General features: G+C 40.9%; 1 protein-coding gene and 1 long non-coding RNA gene across 9 annotated transcripts; one reads left to right on the top strand and one right to left on the bottom strand.

Moving 5' to 3' along the window:
• rnf34b (ring finger protein 34b) lies at nucleotides 1–24,949 on the top strand. 8 transcript variants are annotated; one of them, XM_058617759.1, is made up of 10 exons: nucleotides 2–269; nucleotides 7,601–7,660; nucleotides 8,853–8,968; nucleotides 13,517–13,735; nucleotides 16,027–16,530; nucleotides 18,373–18,435; nucleotides 18,542–18,743; nucleotides 18,851–18,874; nucleotides 19,051–19,092; nucleotides 22,576–24,949. In XM_058617759.1, the coding sequence occupies exons 2-10, from the start codon at nucleotides 7,603–7,605 to the stop codon at nucleotides 22,758–22,760; spliced, it is 1,413 nt and encodes a 470-aa protein (XP_058473742.1). In that variant the 5' UTR covers nucleotides 2–269; nucleotides 7,601–7,602; the 3' UTR covers nucleotides 22,761–24,949. The 8 variants fall into 8 exon arrangements, with proteins under 8 accessions (XP_058473738.1, XP_058473740.1, XP_058473742.1 ...); XM_058617758.1 differs by lacking the exon at nucleotides 2–269 and adding an exon at nucleotides 5,582–5,683; XM_058617755.1 differs by lacking the exons at nucleotides 7,601–7,660; nucleotides 8,853–8,968 and having other exon boundaries at nucleotides 1–269; nucleotides 18,854–18,874.
• Nucleotides 5,664–22,562, bottom strand: LOC131446504 (uncharacterized). Its single transcript, XR_009233932.1, has 3 exons — nucleotides 21,970–22,562; nucleotides 19,412–19,584; nucleotides 5,664–6,461 (listed from the first exon to the last, which is right to left on the bottom strand). It is a non-coding gene; the product is annotated as an uncharacterized LOC131446504 (long non-coding RNA).
• Nucleotides 24,950–25,040: the final 91 nt, after the last annotated feature.

The following is a 25,040-nucleotide window of genomic DNA, read 5'->3' as shown; positions in this document are numbered from 1 at the left end:
AAGGTCACATTAGAGATCAGCTGGAGGTCATGATAGTGCTTCCACACTTCCCCCTCCTTTCCTGTTGTCAGCGAGGTGTTGCCTCTGCTCTTAAAGGTGTTATAAAGTCTTGTTTAAACACATCTCCAGGGACACAATTGCAGCGAAGTGCACGCATATCAGCAGAACAAAAAACCTGCTGCTTCATGTACCGTGAGATGTTTTCAATATATCTCACATATGAGAGGACCGGGCACCTTTTGGAGGACATGGGTGAGGCGCTTTGGTTGGTAAGTGTTTGTGCATCGCGTGTTCAGTGACCCTGCCTGATAGATTTCAGATATAGTTTGCATGGCTATTATTGTCAGACTGTGTAAAATGTACAGTGTTTTTGTCCCTGAACGACACCTCAGCGGGTGAGTTTCAACAACATCAAAATAATCAACAAAGTCAAATTATTGTTATTTGCTCACAGCACCATTGTGTCACAATATTTCCACATATAGTGGGGAGTGTTTATTAAGGTGTCGGTCTTGTCTCGTACACAGACACATTTTTACTCTGTCTTTAAATGGGTTGCTGTGTCTGGCTACGAGCAGGATAATTACTGTATAATTGCTCATTTTAGGTGGAAATACAGTTACTGAGCAAATATATGAGCCCTGTGTTTCCATTTGTGTGGAGCAGAAGGTATGGGCCTCGTGCTTTTGCAGAAAGAAGATTATAAATACAGTATTCAGCTCAACCCTTGCAAACTCCTCAGTGGACATTGTTTGTTTGCACAGGGTTTATTGTTCCAGGTTGTCCAGTTTCCTCCTCAAGACCAAGAACATGCAGAGAATTAGGCAAATTGGACACTCGCAATCAACTGTAGGTGTGAGTGTGACAGTGGACGGTTGTTTGTCTCCATGTGTCTCTGTGATGGACTGATGACCTGTCCAGGGTGTACCCCATCTTTTGCCCTATGTCAGCAGATACGGATGCACATTTAAAAAGTGCATTAAAAGCAACTAGCAATACAATGATTTCGGTCGTACCTGTCCCTCGTACTCCTCAAAGTGCATGAAATCAAAAAGGTACACAATATTAGCATTAGTTTCTCTTTTAAATAATAATGCCATCAAACCTGTCAGACTACTGAAGGAATCTTTGAGGGAAAGTGAAAAGTGTTTCTCAGTCTTTCTGGTGGAACCACAGGCTGGGCCACTATGAACTATGTTTGAATAGGCTGGGGCTATGTCATCTGGAATTAGCAACAACGTAGGCCGCAACCCTCGTGTGGAGGATAAAGCGGTAGATGATCACGTCGCATGAACATTATATTGTGTAAATCAAACAATGTGAAACTTAAACCTTTACATGAAACAGTTTTTCCAGATGTACACGTACAGATAAGATGTATTTATGACATGGCATACTGATGTTGCAGCCTCGTCTGCACATGTACTATTTTTGTATCAGCAATATTCTCTTTTATGTGATATGTAAACCTGTCAAACTAGTGGAGTGAGTTACATCATAAAGTTTTCTGATCATGGTGAAGGCCTGGAGGCCAAAATGTCATCACTGCAGTAAACATGTGTGCACATGAAGCAAGGGCTTGCAACACTTATGGTGGTTTACTCTTCAATATTTGCTCGTTTATTCTTCTTCCGTTTTTGTTATCACAAAGGTGGTTGCATGTTTTCCATTTCAAGTTGATGTAAGAACTATAACATTTAAAGTGAGAGTTTTTACCTGAACTCAACTTCCTGTGACACATTTTACTGTGTATGTCTTTAAAACAGGAGCGAATGAGAGGATTGTTGAACCTCAGTGGGATTAACAATGCCGGTACACATCCTTAAGTCGCTCCGCAAAGGAATACCTGGTGAGAAACATGTGTACAGATGCTGAACTGGAATGATTTCTTACCCAAGAATAAAAACATCAACACATTTTGTCACTAAGCAGAAAGTGGATTTTACCGTGGGAGACTCAATCCCTGTCGTTTCCAGCTGTGCGTCACGCTGGAGCCGCAAATGAGACTGAGCAGAATGCACAACTTGACAAGCCCTAAGTCATGCGGGGGAAAAAACAAAAAAAAGAGAAAAAGGGGGACAAAGATCAAAGTCAATAAATGCAATCATAGACAGGAAGGAGTACGACAGAGAGTCTCAAGTTTATCAGATAAACTGGAGTCAACCCGGACTTCTTCAGAGTTTCCAGTTTATCACTGCAGGTGCAATCAAACCAGAGGGCATGCCTGATATCTATGAAGTCCTGGACGAGGTAAACAAGACTCCCTGCCACCTGCTGACTCAGCCCAACCACTGTTTAGTCCTGATTTCACGTCCTTGGCCACATTTCTGCCACCAGGGTCATAGTTACTGCATCAATCTCACATGCCATTCCAGTGGTGATGATTACCTCACCAGGAAATCTGCCTCCTTTGTTTGCCCTTGTATTCCTTGAGCGCTGAGTTCTCTCCATCTGGAGTGGAGAGTGATGTGAGCGTGCACAGTCAGCATGTGTGGTCCTCAAACAGGAGGTGCGCAGGGATTCATAAACATAAGAGTCCGAGTTGACTTAAACACAGTTGGGCAGATGACAGATTTCGGGCCGAATGGGTCCAGGAGCATCATCGTCACCCACAATGTTGACACACACAACTAAACAAGGCGGAGGGTTTGTGGAGGCCCACAGTGAAGACGTTCACTCTCTTCTTCACCTGCGGCATTAAACATAAGATAGATCAAAATTAAAACGATGAAAAACAGATCACTGTTACATCTGTTGCGACCGTGTAATCTGTGTTATGTCTGACTGTAGATGGCTTTTGTTTGACAATGTCCAAAACACCATATAATGTAGCCTATGTATGTTTTTCATTTTAACAGCATTTCCTGCAGGCAGGAAAAAATACATGTAGTTAATACTGATTCATGAATTCATGAAGTGAAGATGAAAACAAGTACATACACAAAAAAGTAATTAAGTAGGAACTGAGGTAGGACTGTGATTAAGTACAATACCTGATTATCAATTCAGGACAGTAAATGTTCTTTCCACCACTGCAAAAAACTAAGGCAGGATAAAGAAGCAGAAAGAAAATGTAAACTTTAAACTGAAGTTGTATTCTAATTATTTGATATTGAAGAGCAAAATGAGATTACATCAATTTCCTATATAAAGCACACAGGCTCCATCTAGTGGCCTTTACAGGCTGCAAAGACAAGTGTTAAATCCACTCTCTCTCTTTCTGTGTGTGTGTATGCAAGCATGCGTGTGTTCCCTGAAATGAGGTAAAGAAACCTTTCCTAGAACACATATTTCACAATCCTGGAGGAAGTTGGCCTGTTGGACTCTCTCCCAGATTGTCAAAAGCCCGCTGTGAACTACAAAGTTTGAACTTAAACAAATGGAAAACAGATTTACCAGCAAGGATGTTAAATCTTTTGCCCGTGACGTGAGCACCACCCTGGTCATGGACAGTGTAGAGACGCATGTGCCAGAGAGTGAGCTGAGAGTTGTGTAACTGGGTGAATATGGGATGCAGCTGTGTGAGACAGATACTAAGTAGCGTGGGAAGAACAAGGCTGTTAAAGTGTGTGTGTGTGCTCAACTCATTGGATTGAATTAGCTGATCACAGCTTTGCAGAGTTTCGAGTTCAGAAAGAAACATTACCAAAGTCTTTGTGGTTCCAGTTTCTTTAATCTACCTTTCAATGTTTATATATTATAGTAAACTGAGAGTTTCGGGGTGTTTCATTCATTCATTCATCTTCTACCGCTTTATCCTCCACATGAGGGTCACGGAGGGCGTTGGTGCCAATCCCAGCTGATATAGGATGAAAGGGGGGGTCACACGCTAGACAGGACACCAGTCCATCACAGGGACACATAGAGACAAACAACCGTCATCTACGGTCAATTTAAAATGTCCAATTTGCATGTTTTTGGACTGTGGGATGAAACTTAGGGCAGAAAGGCTCTTGTTATGTTTGACTATTAAGTAAGAATGCACACATCACGTTGGACACATTGGTGCATGTGCAGCTCTTCACACTATACGGATATTTTCAAGTTCTAAGTGGCTTTGTTGACATTTTAATGGTCGTATTTATTGGGAGCCATTGGACATATTTGCATGTAATTCCACTAAGACGAGCCAGAGAATGTGTTTCAAGTTTTGAAGCGGGGGCTTAGTATGCAAACAAAGAAGAAAGACTGTGTAAAGTGAAGGCCACTGTAGTTCAACGACATGTATGGGAACAGCGTTGGGTGAGCAGAGGAGTCTTCTATTTATTAGATGTCATTAATTCATACACACTGGACCTTTAAATAACATGTAATGTCATACAGAACACCTGCAGCATCTTGTGTCTTGAGTGTATTCGTCTGCCATGGTAATGAGACATAAAAGGACGACATGATGTAAAAGCTAAATTGGGCTAAATGCATCTCTACTCCGATCACATACTCTGTTACATACAGTAGAACAGCATTTCTGATTTTCCTCCAGGAAACCACAATGAGGAAGCTTGCATACCACTGCAGGTACACAGCCCACAGCTTGAGAACTGTGGGTACATTCTTACTTTGTTGTAAGGAGGATTATTCAGTTCAGTTAAGTGTGTCACTTCTGGCCTGTAGGCCTCCTTTAATGCAAGTTGTGTGTGTGTGGGGGGGGGGGGGGTATCACCATAGTATAAACTGGCTGTTTGATTGGATCCTGGAAAAGGCAGATCATTTAAAGTGACTCCAGCTCCTCCTGGTACAGACTTCTGTCTCTGATGTTAGTCATGACAATGCAGAGCTATCTGCTGCCCCCTGCGGGCTCGTGGCAGCTACTGGCGATGTGATAGAAGAGGAAACCCTCTTTTTTTTCTTCTTTTTTTTAAAAAAAAAATCTGCTTACTGGAGATAATGTGTTTTCACATATAAACGTGCATGGTCAGGCAGGCATATGTGTTGAATTATATAATATATAAGTGATTTATTTTTGGCATGGTAACGTCATGTTTGCGTCTCTGAATTAAATTAGATCATAATAATGCATTTAGCCCAATTTTGCTTTTACATTATGTCCTTATATGTCTCATTATTTTTTTTACACAATGTTTTATTGCATTGTTCCCTTTATATTCGCTCCTTCTTGTTCTTGCGTCACATTTTCTTGATTTTATTCCTCTTGCTTTAATTATTGGCGTAAATGTTGTTGCTTTGCCTGCGTTTCGCTCTCTTCCGTCCTTATTCTGCATTTTGCTTCATTTCTTCTGATCCAACACTTTGTGTTTTATGTAAATGTGTTATATAAATGAAATTATGGTGGAAATAATATCCTAAAATCTGAAATGTTTAGCAGTTGCAGCAGCTGAACGCGTTACACACCACTGTTATTGTCGTTGCACATATGGGACCAAAGCTGTGCACGTAGCATGAAGCGTCTGCCTTGACTGTCACGGCTCGCACATGCGTCTTTACGCACGGCACAGAACGCCCACGCCGGTGCCATGTTCGGGCGGATTGGCTGCTAAAGATAACAGCAGCTCGGTGCGCGCTGTGGTTGGCTGCGGCTCTCTTGGCCATTACGTTATGCTCACTCCACACACACAAGCAGTCGGAGAGAGGGAAGACGTAATGGTTTGATTCCCTGTGCACTTGCCATGGTCGTCGTCCCGACATTACTCGGCAGATTCCTGGAACGGGAGGTGCAATGAAGGTATGCAAAACCTCATCTGCAATTCTGTTCTGTGTGATTCCATTCCATCCGTGAGTAGGGTTTTATTGTTCCCCGTTTTTACGCGCGATGCTGCACCGAGGCGCAAAGGAATACCTCCATCCAGATGCCAATTACATTTTTTGCTTGTGTGCACTTAGTTGTGATTAGAACACCGGGCTTGCGTAACGGATGCCGACACGACTGGTTCATTCCGCGTGTGCGAGTCTGAACATTTCCAGGATGTGGTCGTCTTCTTGGCGATACAGCGCATGCATGCCTGGAAACGCGTTCCCCTGCATCCGCACCGGTCATTGTGATACACAGTGTGTGGGTACAGTGTGTAGCGTTTTAATCATGAGCCTGGTTTGACCCTCAGTGTGAGAGTTCACTTGACTAAAGCTGCTGCTGCAGCGACGTCCATTCATGTCCAGGCTTTAATCCGCTGTAATGAGATAGAGACTGCGGTCATTGAGAGAGTGAGGCATGTTTAACAGAGAGTGAGAGAGGGAAAGGTTCGGATCTCCTCTCCGGTTCGAGCTGCATGTGTCAGGCTGTGGAGGTTCCCTCGGAGTCTCCTTCCTTCCTTCCTTCCTCTCAGCAGCAGCAGCAGCAGCATCATGGATGTGCTGTGTTACAGCTGCAGTACAGGAGCACAGGGAGGAAAAGGTGATGATGATGATGGTGGTGGTGAAGGTGATGTAGCAGCTCGAGCTCAGGACCAGATGATAATAGTGAAGGTGATGGCGATGATGTCATCGGTGAGCTGGTAGCAGCGTGTCTGTGGCGACAGTCACAGAGTGAAAGGTTAACACAGCCATCAACGTGATTATATAGCTGCAATATGAAGAGATGCTGCTGTTTGTATGCAGCTGTGACAGGAGTGAGTGACTGAATGTGTCCTTTATGAAATATCATCATACATATGCATGCATACATACATACATACATACATACATACACCCAAAGAAGTGCAGGTGCCTTTATTCAACCTCAATTTGTAGTATATTTGAGTATTTGCAGAACAGAGGATTCCCCCTAATCCAGGTGTCTGCAACCTCTAGAATCAGAAGAGACATTTTTGACAACTCAAAAACCTATTTTACCCACACAATTATGATTTTTAAAGTTCTGTAAATAAAGTTTGTCACATTTGTTGGCACGTGTACCCCTTCTTTGAGATTAAACACAGAACTATGTATGTATTTGTGTCCTTCCATTATCTGTGGGAAAATTGATTAAAAAAAAGTGACCCACTTGGACATAAATAAAACATTGATAGGACTTTATGTAGCACAAATACATGTATCCATATGTGCACTTCTTCATGTACACGTGACTTCATGGCTTTCCATATTTCACACACAGTTCTGTTGATTTTTGGGGGACGTTTTTAAATATCATGTCTGACGTAGACATAGGACATAGGACGAACATATTAAAACACTTGCCTTGCTCTCTAAATACGAGGTGTGCACTTGACATTTATTTATCTTATCATTTATGGAGTTTTTTATATAACATTACTTGTAATTTGGGCTTGAAAAAGATGAACAAATCGATTTACTTGTCTTGGATTATATGCGGGGGGGTTTTCACAAGTGCGGTTGGAGGCTAAATTAAATCCTGGCCATGTCAAATAATTTTATATCCAACAAGAGAAGAGAAGGCACTCGTCACGGAGAGGGAAAGTCTCCACCAAGGCCACTCCGTTTCCAACAGTGTCAGCGTGGATTAAAGTCCAGATTTGGACCAAAACATCAATAACAAAAACCTATGTTTTTTTTTCTTTTTCACAGCAACACATTTTAGCAGAGTTAATAGCAATAATGTCAAGAATCCATCTCACAATTGGTTAAAATTTGTAACCAACGTACATCCCCACAACATGTAATCAAAATCCATTCTCAATTTTTTCAGTCATGCTGGATGCAGTAAGACAGGCAAACCGACAAAAGACAGCACATTTGACATTTGTGGGTGAGTTACTTTTACCAGATCACGCCTTTGAAATAATATAATATATGATTCATGTCAGTATTTTTTTAGGGGAAAACACATGTTATTTATGTGGCGTCCATACATATATATGGTATTTAAGGTTTGTCAATGACTATATAGATGTGATAAAATGTTCCGTCAGGTGCACTGCATGAAAGTTAGGACAAAATATTAGTAAACAAAATGAGAAATAATTATAAAATAAAGTATGAAACACATAATCACTATGGTAAATAAAGAAAAAAAAGAATAGATGTCATGGGTTTTGTTCAGTTTGTTTTCTTATTTTAACTCTATGTCATCAATAACAATTTAATCTGGCAAACACTAATCTCTGCTGAAAATTACAAAGATGTCACAGTGATGTGCCACAGAGGCTCACGCCGTGTTCCACATGAGACTCTGTTTTACTTTAGGGGCCGACTCCCCAAAGTGGATGAAGAGATCTAACGCTATGGAGGAGAGTCCAGGGGGCAGAGTGGATTTATGGAGGCGCTTGTTATGTAGTTATGCATTAATATTCCAGGACAATCTCCACAGCAGTCAATATGTGTTTGCACTGCCGAACCAAAAATATCCTCCGGGCTAAATCCTGCCTAAGTTATCCTCTGCCCATGGAGAAAACGGTTAAAAAAAAAAAAACTGTACTTCTGCAGACACAAATCCAAACGTGGCCAACAGCAGAGTGTAACGCGCGTCTCCAGTGGAAGTGAACATGAATCACTGCACGTGATTGAACTTTAATGTGTAATTTCGATGAAAAATGACATTCATCATTTTTAGACAAATGACAAAATGCTTATAAATGATGTAGTTCCTCTCTCTCTCTCTCTCTCTCTCTCTCTCTCACACACACACACACACACACACACACACACTATATTACTCTTCAGTCAGTCTGCACACTCGCAGTTCACTTTTCACTTTGAGTGACACTTCCAGAGGGAAAAACAGGATTCACCAGACAGAGAGAGGAAATGAAAAGTGTGCGAGAGACAGACGATGATGACAATGTTGTGAAGGATGACAGTTGTTTACACCGCAAGCGTCATAATTCTCTTAGTTTGTGTCTGTGTGTTGATTTGCTGTATCATGCCTGCATTGTGATGATGATGATGATGAAATTTTCAACCGTCATCTGAGATTACTAAGACTAAGTGCATATTAACAGGCTCATACCTGATGGACTCATATCCGAGCGATCGATATCTGAGTTTTTCCAAGATCGCGTGGACACAGGAAACAATCGTCAACTCCGATTCTCGAATCAGACTTGTGTCAAATCAGGTAAGTATCTGTTAAGTGGCTCTGTGACATTAATGAGACAGTGATATTGGAGTCCACCCGGCTTTTTGCCAGGACCAGGACGCACGTGCCGAGCGTTGAAAACGTTGACCTGCAGCAGCTGCACGGCAAAGTGTGCAGAGGACATCACATGCAATGTGTACATTTAGTCAAAATTGAACTCGAATTAGCAGCAGATATTGTCCTTTTTTACGCAAATTAGGCTTAAAATGACCTTTTCCTCAAGTGCAGTTTTACTTACCACGACCTGCAAACTTTACCATCAGAGTTTGGTTTAAGCTGATTTACCAGTATTTGATTTTTATGGTTTGTCTATCAATGCTGTAAAGTAGCTCCATTTCCTTTTGTTTTATTAAGTTCCCACTCAGAGTCAGAAGCATGAGTGTAACAGGGCAAGTGGTGGTTTTATAGGCGTTAACTTCACCGGAGTTAATCGACACTGACATTAATGACGTTAGTTCTGTTCAAAGTGTTCTGTGACACTAAACAAAATCAGTATCTCCTCACCTGATGCTGCTCGAAGGAAGGTGAAGAGTGTTATCTTTGCATTTCAGACTCACGTAGTTCTGCTTAAACACTCCAACCCTCGTATGACCCATTTAGGCCTTATCTTAAGTTCTGGGCCCATATGGTTACACGTGTCTGTGTCAATGCAATTCTTGAGATTTCATCCCCCAAAGTCAAATTAATGTTCATGCAGAGGAGGCCTGGACGTGTCTGATTTTCCTCCCCTATTTCTATTTAAACCTGGTTACTTTTTTTGCATGGAAACTGGGTCTGGAGTGTTTGCTAATCCAATTCCAGCAGCAGCGTGAGAAATGTGTCAATTATTTAGCTAAGACCTGCAATTACAGTGTCCAGACGGAGGTGATTGGGATAACAAAAGTGTTATTACACTGATTTCAGAGCTTCCAGAGGGAAAAACTTAAATGATGCACTAAAAAAAAACAAAAACAAAAACAGTGTACTACATGTGATGTTTGCTCTTGTCCCTTGTTTGTGCGGGACTCCCTGCCTGCTGAGCTTACAGTGTGCTAATTGAAGTGACAGAGGGATCTCGTGCCGCTGGCTCTAAGCCAGATCACGGTGTTCTCTGGAGGAAACGCTGCTGCACAGTGCAGTAAATATTCATTTTCAGAGGCTTCACTGCATTACAAGGACAGTGGAATGTAACCTGAGAGACTTTTTAGCAGCCGAACATCCGGTCAAGTCAAAGCACCGGGGCAAATAATTCCAAGTTGTTATGCATCGTTGCTTTTATTGCACGTATGAAGCCGGGGGAAGTAAATTTCATGACAAAGCGAGCTGGTGGTAGGTTTAGCTGAGGACAAGACGCAGGGAGCTAAAAATAGCATTCTGATTAACATAATATTAATTAAGAGCTGCTTTGATCATTTTCTTGAAACATTTTTTGTCATTTATCAAACAGGAAACATTAATTGCGTATGTCCTCTGTTTGAGGATCCAGTTTTGTATTTTTCTAAATTCTGTAAAATTACTTTTTATAAATATATATATTTAGTTGAACAAAGGATGAGTAGCTTAATCAGAATTCTACGTTGGTGTATAGGGAAACATCTAATTACATATGAGATATATTATAACTTTTAGGTCAAATTTCGTGATTTAAAACAGATAAAACAAGATAAGATGATGCCTTACCACATGAGGTACCATTGAAATACTGACTTCTGTAAATGGACATAGAACATACAGCAAAGCAATCAAATATAGAACAATGAAACTGTGGCCTTTGCTATTTGCTCATGGCATTGTTTCAAATTGCAATAAACCTTTTTAGATAGCACTTTTAACAAAATGTTATTAGTGCAGTAATAATGTTGTAATAGGTAGAAAATATTATGGTAGTACCATGTCATTACTAACAAATCCAGCTTGGTAACATGCAGCAATACCATGTTATTTCCAAAGTAAGATCCAGGTTACAGCTTGGTAATGTGACTTATTATAGGCTACCATAAGTGTAATACCTTCACATGGACTTTTTGTGAATGAAAATGTGTAGAGTTGAAATTAGGTCCCACTTGGTAATTACTATATAATAATATAACATGGTATCACCCAAGTATTTCCTCCCAGATACAAAATGATATTACTACCATGTTGTTACTGCAGTGTAATGTAAACTGAGTGTAACTTTGCAAACCTGCCCTGAGCTCAGACCTTCCACCGTCTCTCGGCGTGACGCCACATGTAGTGCCTGCTTCCTAAGATTACATAATGATTCCCTAAGCAGACGGTTGACGCAAGATCACACGGTGTTTGTGACAAGTGGGAGCAGAATGCTGCCTTAAGAGGAGATGTGGTGGGACCCTGTGAACTCGCAGGACTTTCTGCACAGAGCTGGGAACCACAGAGGCCTGACATTATGCTCATGTCAGCTATTGATTCTGCAGGCTGGGGAACAACAGAAGACATATTCTCTCCTTGCTGACCTGCCCCTCCCTCTACTCTCATCAGTATGCTCAAAGGAGCAGTGACTCCCATCACGGCATCTTTGCTCTCTGTCTCTGGCTTGTCTTGTGGTCAGCAAACACAGATCTGCCTGTTCTTTCTGTGTGGACCCATATATTAAATTTAAAAAAACAACACGCACTGTACTTGTTTCCAGAAATCTGCTCTAGCTGTCTCCACTATTGTTAAATGGCCATGGAGACTTAACTGAACTTTGATTCAATTTGAATTTAATGAGCACCAGGACTGTACCACATGGTAGAAATTCAGTACATTTACATGCGCAGTTTAATGGAGCTAAGGCTGTAGTCGGACTAAGACAGGCAATCGGACAACTTGCAGAGTCCGAGTATACATGCGGAGGAGAAAATTGATGTATTGGCCGCGTACGTCCGACTCCGCCTCAATAGGTGGCGATGTATCGCTCTATAAGCGAGCACGTATTGAATCAGTTTCCTGTTGACCTTTTACGATGTGAATCATGATACAAATTAGATGGAGCATGGCTCTTGTGGTTGCTGTGTTGTCCGAAGCAAGATGGCACCACCGAGTAAAGTTTTGTGCGTGTGCAGAAAGTCCGACTTCAGTCCGACTAAGCGTATACATGCAGAAGTAATCGGACTATGAATTGCATTATCCAGTTCGACTAAGACTGGCTCAATTTTAGTTGGACTGTCGCGTCTACATGACTTTAAGAGAACCAAATTATTGTCTTAGTCTGACTAAAATCGGACTTTTAACATGCATGTATACGCACTGACTGACGCAGCTTTCGACTGACATTTCCCATGATTCCACGCACCTTCATGACATCATCAAACTAGTTCTTATGTTATTGTTTTGATTGAGAGACCACTAGCAGTAGAAACTACATACTGTGCTTTTAGCTGAGCTGTTTGCACATTTCCTCTGGACAAGGAAAACGTCTTGTGTGTCTCTCGCATCTAATGCTTCTATACGCGGCTGTTTTTCAGATTGCACAAAATAAAGTAGTGACTGAGACATTTAACTCACAGATAGATCTCTTTGTTGAACATCATTAATAGGAGCTTTTACAGTGCAGTTGTCTAATTATCTCTGACCTCAAAGATTCTCAGAGAGCACTCTCAATAATGTGTCTTCTCCTCCCTCCTCTTCCTCTCAGTTTTCACTCTTTGCTCCAAACCAAGGGAGACCGTCTCCTTAATAACAGAGTGTAGGGTTGCATCGTATATTTCATATCAGGGTGCATTAGGGCTCTGCAATAATTTAATGACTACATGTGTTGCAATATCATTTTCCTCAACAGCAATTGAATGCTGTATCTCAGATTTGTGAATAGTTTTGCTGTTTAATAAGTGTGTGTTCATTTCTGTCCATAAAAAAACATTAACTGGTTTCCTGAACTCCTCAAATATTATCTAATAAACTGATAAGAAAATACATAAAACTACTTTTTTGGGGTCACATCATCCAGTGATCATAATAACAAACAATATTTTATTGTGGGGTGATAAACAACATTTTGACGACTGAAAATGCAAACTCAGTGAGTTCACCCAGGACGTATCATTTGGTGCATCCTTGCATAAGTGTCGTATATAATGGTAGTTTTATGCGGTAAAGGACTATCTTATTTTAAAACTATAACGGTAAATATGAAACGGAAGCTTTAATCTTTAAAAGTTATATCGCAAATCAAGTCGCAGTGGCAATATAAGTCAGAAAAGTTTGCCATTAGAAGTTTTGCTTAAATCATTCAGCCCTATTACTTGCTTATGTTTACAGTTTCATTCTGAGTCATTCACTAAAACTCCACAAGAGTTTCCTGACACTTGTTAAGTTTGTAAATTATTATACCTCTGGCCCTGGATTTAGCCTTTCCGGTGACATAAAAGCTGCCCTACTTTTTGAGGAAGGTTGTTTGGGGATGTAACTTAATAGGCCTAAAAAAAAAAAACAGATCCTCAGCTCCCCTCCCCTGTGTTTTAGTTATTTACAGAAAATTCTTGTTTCTCAGAGTCTCTGTTAGATGACGCCACCAAAAGTTTGTTTGTGTGTCTTTGCTCTCCACAGGCAGGAGCATCGTCCATGTGGGCGTCATGCTGTGGGCTGCTGAACGAGGTGATGGGCACGGGCACGGTGCGGACACAGCAGCCTGGGTTTGGAGCAGGGGCTCGGCCCTTCCGCTTCGCCCCCAGCGCCGGCTACTCCACCTACCCGCCCACCGGCTCAGGGAGCGCTGGACAGCTGTGCAAGGCCTGCGGACTGGCCTTCTCCGTCTTTAGACGCAAGGTAAACAATCAAGAGTGAAATGGAATCCATGCTCTGGCAAGCTAGAGTAGTGTTTGGGGACAATACTTGGGCTGTTTTTTAGCAATAACGACACAAATCGTGATACAGGTGATGATATGTTGTACTGATATATATGAATACTACAAGCAATTTGTTTCCCCCTAAAGAGTCTAGTTTAACAAAAGCAGTCTACAGTCTTTCTTTGAAAGACATTCTGCCAAATGACAATAATTTCACCTAAACTTATAAAAGAAATCTATACGGATTTATGTAGCAGTGCTTTTTTAGTACCAAGATAAAACTAAGTGAATAAAAAGAACAAAACTCTAGCTTACACATTTTTACATTAATGGAGTTTGAAATAACGACAAACTGCATTGTGTTGCGTTTTTTGCTGAAGTCAAATATCTTGAGTTATAAAGTTATAATTTGACTGAATAACTCAAAAGTCAGCACTATTGATGTTTCAAAAAAAAATAAAAAGGGGGAAAAGCATTCGCGTTATCCTTTAGGAGGATACGCCATACATATTTATTCTGGTATTTCCTGGTGTCTCTGCACAGCTGCCCGTGTCAGGGATTAATGGCTGCGTGCACTGCGTCCGTCTGCCACAGGGTTTTCATCAGGGCTCGCTTGATTCACATCGCTCTATCGTCATCCACACACTGGTTGCCTGTCTGACTGCGAGTTGATTTCTTTGATACACCCGGTGTGTGTGTGTGTGAGAGACATTTTCATAGCATAAAAAGAAAAGTGCAGGGGGGGGGGGATTAACGGTGAATGATTGAAGAACAGTATGTGCCGTGGCGACGGTGTGCCTCTGGTAGACCTGACCATATTTGTGCACTACTGATAAGTAAAAGGTTGACAGCATTTCAAGTGTCAGTCTACTCAGGTGGTCTGGAAAATGTCAAGCAGGAGATAAAGACAGTTTGTCTCTTTTTCCTTTTTACCTAGAAAATAACAGAGTGGGCAGGACATGAGCTGCAGGATATTTTCTCTCTCTTCTTACATTATCTAAGGTTTCAAAACCTTTCTCTTTGTTTATAGTGCAAATCTCAAAAATATTAAGCTTTTGTATAAATTAGGGTTGCTATTTTGTTTGAACTTTTGTAATTTCACCTTCTTAAAAGATCCAGTGTTTAACATTTAGGAGGGATAATTGGAATGTAGCTTGGTACGCAAACTATGGTGACACAAAAAAGGAGTGTTTACATATTTTCTGGTATGCAAAGGTCCACATAGTTCCCTGATGTGCTTGAGTAACTACTCACTTCTGTCGTCACTGGAAGAGTCATGAGCGCGACATCCGACAAAATAATCAAACCGAACAATGCCGATGTGAAGATCAGTTAAAAAAAGACTTAAAAAATCCTGAAAACATGTGTTAATCGCCAACATTTAGCAATGGAAATTTCTAAGAATGTCAATACTTAACAGAGGAGTCTGGTGTATTTAGTGACAGCACTGCCAAAAGCCATGTCAAATAAATGCATATTCTCTGGGTTCTTTTGTTTGTGGACAAAACAAGTCATTCGTGGACATTGTCATTATGAGTTTTGGTAAACAATATTTTTGACATTTTATGGACCAAACAACTAATCAATGAATCAACAAAATAATATAAAATAAAATAAAAAATAAGTGCTTGCAACACAAGTATAAATCCATACAGTTGGAGCTGGGATATACAGACATTTGCTTCTTATATTAATTCTAACATTTATGATCCATTTTCTGCCAATAAAAAACAGCTAATTAAGCACAAATAATCACAATTATATAATACAAGGAAAATATATGCACACACATTTTGATAACTCATCAACTGTTTGCTGAAATATAATTGTCTTTTAGTAAAAAAGTTATTTGTGATAAGTCACATTGTCATGCAGCAAGTTTATAAAGTATAATTCTGGATCACTGCTGGGAAGTAAAAAAAACTAAAAAACAACAGTGGGTTGATTTAGTTATTCTGGTGCAAATGAAACAATGTTACCAGAAGCTGCAGTGAGCTCAGTTCCATCATATGACCCATTTCTCACATCTCAAAATAGTAAAGTCCCTCTCAGTGTATGATTCATTTATTCATCAAAAATGACGGAGGATGAATACTTTAATATGCCAACAGAAGTCGAACATCAGGGCCCGCTTAGAAATAATTATATAGACATTATTTTAAAAGGCTTGATGTAGATAAACTTACTCGAATGAGGAGTTTGATTTCTTTACTCAGACAGAAAAAGATGACCTAATCACATCTCTTTGTTTCCCCCCCATCTCCCCCGCAGCACATCTGCTGTGACTGTAAGAAGAGTTTTTGCACCCTGTGCTCGGTGCTGCAGGAGGACCTGCACTGCTGCACAACCTGCCATCTACTGCGGGGCACAGCTTTCCAGCGGCCTCGGCTCATGCAGCTGCGAGTGAAAGACCTGCGCCAGTACCTGCTGCTGCGCAACATCCCCACCGATACATGCAGGGAGAAAGAAGACCTGGTGGACCTGGTGCTCTGTCATCAGGGGGCAAGGGCGCCTCAGAGAGCAGTGCTGGTAGAGGACGAGGAGGAGGAGGAGGAGGAGGAGGAAGAAGAAGAAGAAGAAGAAGAGGAGGAGGAAGAGGAAGACACTCATGAGGAGGAGGAGGAAGACGGGGAAGATGACACAGACAGTCTGCACTCACTCCCCCCCTCACATGCCGCCTCGCCCCGCTCAGCCACCTCTGAACAGTCAGTCCTCTCCGCCTCTCAGGGAGACGTTCTCAGCCCAGGAAGTGACAGCTCAGGAACCACCAGCCAGGTCTGACAGTGTTCAGTGTGCAGCCACTCATTCTCTCATTCACTCACTTCTCTCACATCTGCCCTCATTCTTTCCAAGATCATTCATTTCAAAGGTGCAATCAAACGTCTCTGTGCCACAGTTCTTAAGTTCCTGGTAAACAACAGCTCTCTGTCACCCACATCTTCAGATGTTGTTGTTGTTGTTGTTGTTTCATTTTAGTTTATTTGCCCTCATTGTTTTTTGTTTGACTCTCAGTGCTTTGTTGTGAACAAAGTACAACTGTTTTCCCTCAACTGACAATGACACAGCTCAGCTCGACGAACTCTGAAGTGACAACTGGAAACAGCTGCGTTAGCTGCGTTTGCTCACACTACTGTCTTTAAGTTAAAGAACTGATGCAGTGAGGACATTTTATTCGTTCCCTTCAGATTCAAAGACCTGTTTGTAGTTTTACATTTACATGCATGTTAACAGTCTGATTGTAGTCGAACTAAGACAATAATTAGATTTTCATAATGTCATGTAAACACGTCAGTCCAACTAAAATCGAGCTAGTATTACTCAGACTAATTTACCTGGATTATGTGATCCATGGTCTGATTACTCCTGTGTGTATACGCTTAGTCGGACTGGAGTCGGACTTTCTGCGCATGCACCGAAATGTCCTCCCCGGCATCAGTGACAACTACGTACCTTGGTTAGGGTTAGGTTTCGGTTTAAGGTGGGGATAGGTTTTAAAATCTGAAGTCTGAGGTCAACGTTAGGCAATGCATTATGTAAATGAGTGTCCTCACAAAGGACAGAAACGTGTTTGTGAGCACATAACAGAGTTCTCAGTGCAGCCAGTGAAGCAGATTAAGCTCTTTGCCTTTTTTAGGTCTGTAACATAGGCCGAGTCTGTTATGCAACAACCACACAGGTTGAGAAATCCCCCACAGCATCACAGCTGCAGCTAAACAACAGAAACACGCTGTACATCTCTCACATCTCTCATCCCCCCCGTAGATAATCTCTCAATTTGATTTTGTTTTTCTTGTTTGTTTTTAGAATTTCTCCTAGTTTGTGCAGGTTTGACATTCTTGTTGTTGAAAAAGATTCTCCAAATCCACAGTTTAGCTTTTTGAGCCACTCTTCTGTTCAGTTGTTATTTTGTCTTGAGGTAAATAAATTAGTCTATCTTTTAATATAGGCATCATCTCAAGTGTACCAACATTGGGATGTTACATATGCAGCGGGACATATAATAGATAACTTTTTGTATTATACAAAAAATGATTTGTGTACCAGTTTTTGTTTTTATATTATAAAGGTAGTGGGAGTTCAGTGGGTTTGGTCTAACCTATAACAAATGTATTTATATAGCACCTTAAAAAAACAAAGTGCTTTGTCAGACGAAGCAAAAGTAGGATAATCGGGGGGGGTTGGGGGGGGGGGGGGGGGAACGAAATTCAGAACACCAAATCTCAAGAGAGTCAAGATAACATCATGTAAAAGCGAGTAATTAATAGTAAAAAGAATAATATTAGATCTATGCTCGAACACACTTAGGAAGAATAGGTAGAAATGCAGCATTATAAAGAAAATTAAAAGTATTAAAAGCAATAAAACATCAGAGGCCATTGTTTATATCAAGATATGAGACTATGGATGTTTCCTGAAACATGCTTTTAGCCTCATGAAAACGATTATGTCAGAAACACCTGAAGGGAATTTCTTTATATTTGGCAAGAACAACATGCTTCAATTGGAGCGATTTGGAAAACGTGATAAAGTGGTGTAAGCAGTGTTTTATTAAGCTGACTAAAAGGCCATATTGCGAGTTAAAACAAACTCAACTGACTTCAGTCTCCACTCACACAGGAGCATGAGGACACTCCAGCAGCGTCCCTCTTGAACCTGGAGCCCACAGAAAATATCATTGAGGTATGACACTTTTATATTCAATCATAGAAATGAAAGGATAGACTTTGAAGTAAAAGCCTTGCTGGTCGTGTAGTGAACACAGCCGTGGTTCTCATTTGAACGACAGGTCAGTCCTGGGACACAGAGGAGAATCAGAGCTTCGTTGTCTGATCTGGACAATGAAGAGGCGATAGAAAACCTCTCCGTGCGCCAGCTGAAAGAGATTCTCGCCAGGAACTTTGTCAATTACTCTGGCTGCTGTGAGAAGTGGGAGCTGCTGGAGCGAGTGCATCGACTGTACAGAGAAAACGAGCAGAACAGGAAATCCAGTACGAAACTTTCATTTAATTTTGTTTGCCTCCAAATGTATTGAAAGGTGTTGTGACTTCTGCTTCTGCTGTCTATAATTAAAATATGTTTTTCTCTTCTTTTTTAGTAGAAAATGTGAGCATCACTGCAGGTAATTGAGCTTTTTCTTATTATCACATTTGTTGTTGCTACGTAACTACACCTTCCAATGCTTCTCCTTATGCAAATAGCTACCACTCATTAAGGAATACATTGGCATTGAATGCAGTTTTAATGACTGTCAACACTGTGTTTTATATTAATTACTGCTCATTTTTATCTATAAAGTGGTGGCATATCCCCCACCTCTCTGCAACAGTGGAGATGGAGGTAAGACATTCTCATAAAAAAAAGCCACTTTTCACATCCACCTTCATGAAAAATTCCTGTACATTGCACCTCTCATCTCATGGTTATAAACAGTCAAAGCATGCTGAAGCCATTTTTACACATTTGACCTTTTAAATGATTATCATATCATGGTCAGTTGAGTCATTATCTTGTGTCTGTCTCTCTCTCAGCGTCTCCATCTTCTGTCGCTGGTGTCCCCCCCCCCCCCCCCGTGTGTGTGTGTAAACTGTGCATCATCTCATTATATTCTGAAGAGCAGCCTCTCATTGTCATTAATGCACTCTCTTAGAGCTCTTACCTCTTGATGAGTCATCGTATTACTCCAGTGGCAGCGTGTCTCCACCAGGTGTAATTACATTTTCAGACCTGCTCCAGCGTCACTTATGATACGAAGGTCGGGGGATCATATTATCCCACTCGACAGTCAGATGCGTGGGGACAGCAGGCAGGCCGCAGCTCTGTTGGCCTCATCTAGATGTGAGCAGCGGGAGACAGATTCAGGCCAGTGAGCTGATCAGTCAGCTGTCAGACATTTCATTCCTATTAACTAGCGCAATTACTAATTTGTGGCTCATTTGTGTGGTCGGATTCCAGCGCTTTAATTGTTTAAAATGACTGTTAAGTCACGCCGCTGTCGCCGGGAACCAGCTTGACAAGGACACTTGCCCTCACTGGAAACGTGGCTGCCAGAAGGGTGATTTTAGCCACTTAACAAAAGGCTTGTCTAATGAATTCTATGCCTGCTTAAGTCTACAATATCTGAAGAGTATATTTGCCACTTTACACAGCTGTGAGACAACCTCTTCTGACACCTAATCCCATCCATCTTCTACCGCTTTATCCTCCACATGAGGGTCACGGGGGGAAGCTGTGACATAGGGTGATAGGCGGGTTACACCCTGGACAGTTCACCAGTCCATCACAGGGCCACAAAGAGACAAACAACCACCAACTCTCATACCTATGGTCAATTTAGAGAGTCCAATTTACCTGATCCCCATATTGCATGTTTTTGGACTGTGGAGAAAGCCAGAGAACCCAGAGAAAACCCATGCACACACGGGGAGAACATGCAAACTCCATGCAGAAAGGCCCTTGTTCTTCTTGCTGCAAAGGCAAGAGTGCCAACCACTACACCAACCGTATGGCTGCACCAAAATCAATAGAGACAATTATTTTTTGCTTTATTGAGAACACAAAAGCTACTGGTCTTCTGTTCCGGACGTTTGTGTCCAGTATATCTAAATGCCCAATCATCGAATCACTGATTTCACAGGGTAGCACATTTGAAATGAACTGTTGGTGGTCGTAATCTTATGTGCGCAGTGACGTAAAATCACCGATTTTACTGTTTTTTGTTACAAAGTGACACAAGACTTCAGCTTCCAGTCAGAGAACATTATCTCATGGCGAGAAAGGGTGGCAAACACATACTTAACTATCTTTGAGACAGAGTAGATTTCATTAGATGAGCCTTTTGTTAAGTGTCTAAAATATGTTTGGGTTTGTTTTTGTTTTCCTAACGACAGACATGTTTTCAGTGAGGGTGAACGTCTATGTCTCAGACAGTTCTCAGTAAACGCGGCACTGACTATGACTGACTGAACTATCCCTGTTAGCCTCCGTGTTACAGCCCCACCTATGTTTAATTTCAGTTGTAAGAGGTTACAAGTTTCAAACAATTGAACTATAGAAGACAATAAAATAGAAATATAGTTACTGACATTGCATATTTACATTGCACAATACAATTGGATGCAGTACTGCCAGTGCAACATCCGCTTTTATAAAAACATTTAAAATAAAGACGGTGTAAAATATAGTGTAAAATACAGAGTGTTCAGTTCATCATCCATATTGCATCTGTTCTTTAATTCACAATTTCAAACTCTCAACACATAATGTTTCCCTGAGTGTCAGATCCTGTTTCAGTCTATATTTGAACTTAAGTGCTTACAAAGTCCATTTACCCACATGTTCATCAACATCTCACATTTCTGATGTACTTATAGGTTACGGTCACAAGTAACATACAAGTACACTCCATCATATAAGAGCATCAGGTATACTATACTCATGTAGAGCAAGTTACAGCAATACTAATAATACATTTATTTGTAGAGCAGTTTTCTTTTAACAAATGTTACAAAGTGTTTAATTGACCAATCAAGGTAAATCAAATATCACAAGGCTACTATGAATACTTGTCTGCTAAGGCAGAAACAAAACAAAAATAAAAACACAACTGACAAGAACCAACAATAAACGAGTATGTTAAGCTCAAGCCAACAAGAGAGAGATGAACCAACTGCAAAACACAAAAAAAAAAACACAATTTTGTAATAAAATAAACTACTACTTTTTGTCTGTAATGATTCTGGACCTACACCCTTAAGCACACTTATCACTCACAGGGAAAAACAAAACATTGTCATTACAAAACCCTCTGGCACTATTATTCCTTCATTGAACAGCATAAATTACATTTCAATTTAACATTTTCCATAATCCAGTGCTCTTATTGAAGAGACAAAACAATATTCTTCATACGTGAAGCTACGACATCTATAGGAGCCCAAAATAAACCTAAATAAATGAACTTAAAATGCGAGCCACGTGCCTGCGAGACTAAATACAGGGCAGATAAACAGAGACATACGCCGGTGCAAGCGACCTACCTGCGAGACTAAGCGCAGGGCAAACAAAGAACACCAGTCTGTACCTCGAGAGCAGCGGTATTTCATAGGTAAAGTTCGACAGAAATGGTCAAAACAATATCCGGAAGTTATAATAACTATCGCCAAGCTTATGTGAGGCTTTGTGTAGTAATGTCGATCATTTTAAACAACTACTAACCTGTAAAATAGAGTTCAGCAGCCGTGTTCGTCATTCAGATTGCACCTGGGCTCCGGGCGAAACTGTACCCCTGCAACAACAATGGGCACAACTGTTCCCGTGCCAACAGTTCCACTTGCGTGCTGCTAACTTTTACACTTTCTTTTAATCTTACATATGAAAAATAAAATAATGTTAAAGTCACCTATGTTATTATGTCAAATATTAGGACGTAAAATTAAATTAAAATACATTTGTAAGAAGACTGTTGAGCTAATTAAATAAAATAAACAAAAGTGGTTGCAGAAATGTTGTGGCATATCATACATGGTTCCTTTAACCAGCATGTTGTGCATTTATGAACATTATAAACTGTTCTTCAGTCTGTTTGTCCAAGTCTTAATTGACTTGAACTACCTGCCTGAGGCCACAGTTCAAAACTCAGTTCAAGAACTATTCCATGCTGTTGGTAAAACATTCAAACCAATGTGTCCATTCAGTTTCTCATCTTCAACTTCCAGTCATAGCATGTGTTTGTCATGAACAGATGGAGTCTCACATCTTGCCTATTTAAACCTCAGAGAGAATTGTTGCTAATGGGACGTGGCTTTATGTCTCCGTCCACAGATGCTGTCAAAGCTCATCTGGCTATGGACGAGAACCTGTGTCGCATCTGCATGGACGCCATCATCGACTGTGTGCTGCTGGAATGCGGTCACATGGTGACCTGCACCAAGTGCGGGAAGAGAATGAGCGAGTGCCCCATCTGCAGGCAGTACGTCGTGCGTGCCGTGCATGTCTTCAAGTCCTAAAAACTATGAGCATGTGCACGTCTCGAGCGTCCTCAGGCGTGCACGTGGCCCCAGCTCTGAAATGATCACCGTGGATGAACTGCTGTGCATGACGTCTCATATGGCCTAATGTTGCAGCAGGCGCAAACAACTTCTTTGCCATCTTTGAAGCCAGACTGTTGCCTCTGGGCTGACACAGTCTGTTTCCTCCTCCTCCTCCTCCTCTCTCCTTACTAACTCATCCAGTCCCACTTCTTCTCCCTGGTGGACGTCATCAGCAGCAGCAGCGGGACACTCACTCTCGTTCTCTCACTCCCTCGAGTCTGATAAACACACAGCAGAATCCTCTCTGCCGTCACTTTCTACTCTGTTTTTAGATTCTACTCACAGGGGAGCAGGGGAGGTGGTCCTGTGTTTACTCGGAAGTGGGTCGAGTTGTTGTGTGTGGCACAGAGAAGCAGTGCAATGGAGAAAGTTGTAAGTTCCCAGGCTCACAGTCGATACAGTTTACACAGTCGTGCCACATGACGCCGTGTTATCGCCCTCAGTGTTCGTTAGGATGTGCAATATTAGAAAACACTCTTTTTTTCTTTTTTTAAAGGAATCTCTTCTTGTTAATTTGAACACCACATGCACTGAGTCACCTGGCCTCACGTACAGGAGGGTGTCAAGGTGCCAAACATCATGTCTCTGATAGATGTTTGGCTTAGGGTTACACAGTAGCTACTGTATATGCATCTCATAACCAGCAAGCTTTTGTTTTCTGTTTTCTCTACAATGAACTTAAAGGAGAGAAAAGTGGGTTTCTCCTGTGTGAATGTGTTTCACCAAACTCCTCTAAAATTGAAGGATACGGATGTGATTTATATTGATGACAAGAACGGTAAAATCACTGCTCGGTAATTCCTGTAACATCTGCTGAGTGTGAAAGTTCCTTCTCATTCTTTGGAATAGCAGTGTGACACAAAAAAAAACCCAAATCTTCCCAAACTTTTGATCGCCTGATTGTTTCCTCTCTGTGTTGATGTTTTAGCTGACACCATGAAGAGGATAACTAAATAAACAATTGAAGGTCCAGTGTGTAAGATCGAGTTTATAGAGGACTCTTCTGCTCGCACCTCCCTTTTCCCACGCGCGTCAGGGAACTACGGTGGCCTTCATACACCAGAAAGGATGCCATTCTTCTTTATTTGTGTCGTAAGCTCACACTTCATGAAAACATGAAACACACACGTTACAGTACATTTATTTGAAAGAGTGATTATACACTTTTACAAACACACTGGACCTTTAATTTAGTGGACGTTTGAGTTAACTCTTAATTCCTCTTTCATTTTAAATGAGCAGACTTTGTCCATCAAGCAATACCATTGAATTAAAATTCACTAGTCTACCAACCACGTAGAATGTTCTGTAGGTAACAGGTGCTACTTTTCGTAACGTGTAACGTCAACATACCTTGCTTGTCATGTCGTCAAGGTGACCGTCCAAACATCCATCACACAGTGAGAGGGAGAGGAATCCCGTTTTACTTTAAGTTGTTATGCAAATGAAAGTTTTGTTTTGTTTCTTCTTTTTTGTGTGTGTCACAGTTAACTCACTAAAATATCCGTGGGTGCAGTTTGACTCTGGTATATTGAAAAAAAAAGAAAAAGCTTAACTGCTGTTAAGTGAGTCCAATACAGTAGATAGTTTATATTGTTGTTTACTGATAAGTTATTAAATGTATATTTTTCCATGTAATTGGGAGGTGATATAATTTCAAATTATAATGCATAATATGGAGGTTTAAAAATAAAAATAAAATCTATACTGTGTTTCGAATGTATTTTTGCTGGTTCTCGTTTAGAAGATTTTCCTCATTTCACTCGGTCACGTCACTCTCACACGATTAAAACTGCACCATGGTCCAGATTTCCGACATCTACCTTTGTTTGTGCTTTGCTTCGGATCAAAAAAAAAAAAAGTGGCACTGACACCGCAGACTGTAACAAAATACTGTAACTCTGTTTTGTCTGTTTGTTGATGCTGCTGTTTTCTCAAAGATGTCATTCATGGGCAGCTAGTATTACCAGAGTAGGAGGGTATCAGTATCACGAGCACTCATAATCCTGGATCTTTATATTTTGGAATGTTGGAACCTTTTTATTTTGGTAAACAAGAGATAAATGATTTATTAGATTCAATAAAATGCAGTACAACAAACCATAACATAAACCCTGCTTGTCCTTTTTTTTTAACAGCTCACACAGTTAGGTTTTTTGTTTATATATGGGCAAAAAATTAGATTTAACAGGATTT

The sequence above is a fragment of the Solea solea genome, chromosome 19 (assembly GCF_958295425.1).
Source record: "Solea solea chromosome 19, fSolSol10.1, whole genome shotgun sequence".
In the NCBI taxonomy this organism is placed as follows: domain Eukaryota; kingdom Metazoa; phylum Chordata; class Actinopteri; order Pleuronectiformes; family Soleidae; genus Solea; species Solea solea.
This window is presented reverse-complemented; position numbering and strand designations above follow the sequence as displayed.

Bases quoted from the DNA above. Each gene is read 5' to 3' on its own strand.
- rnf34b (XM_058617754.1), top strand. From the start codon at position 30: ATGATAGTGCTTCCACACTTCCCCCTCCTTTCCTGTTGTCAGCGAGGT. The intron at 16,531-18,372 runs GTCTGACAGTGT...CCACTCACACAG, and splicing joins GCTCAGGAACCACCAGCCAG to GAGCATGAGGACACTCCAGC. The intron at 18,436-18,541 runs GTATGACACTTT...TTTGAACGACAG, and splicing joins CCACAGAAAATATCATTGAG to GTCAGTCCTGGGACACAGAG.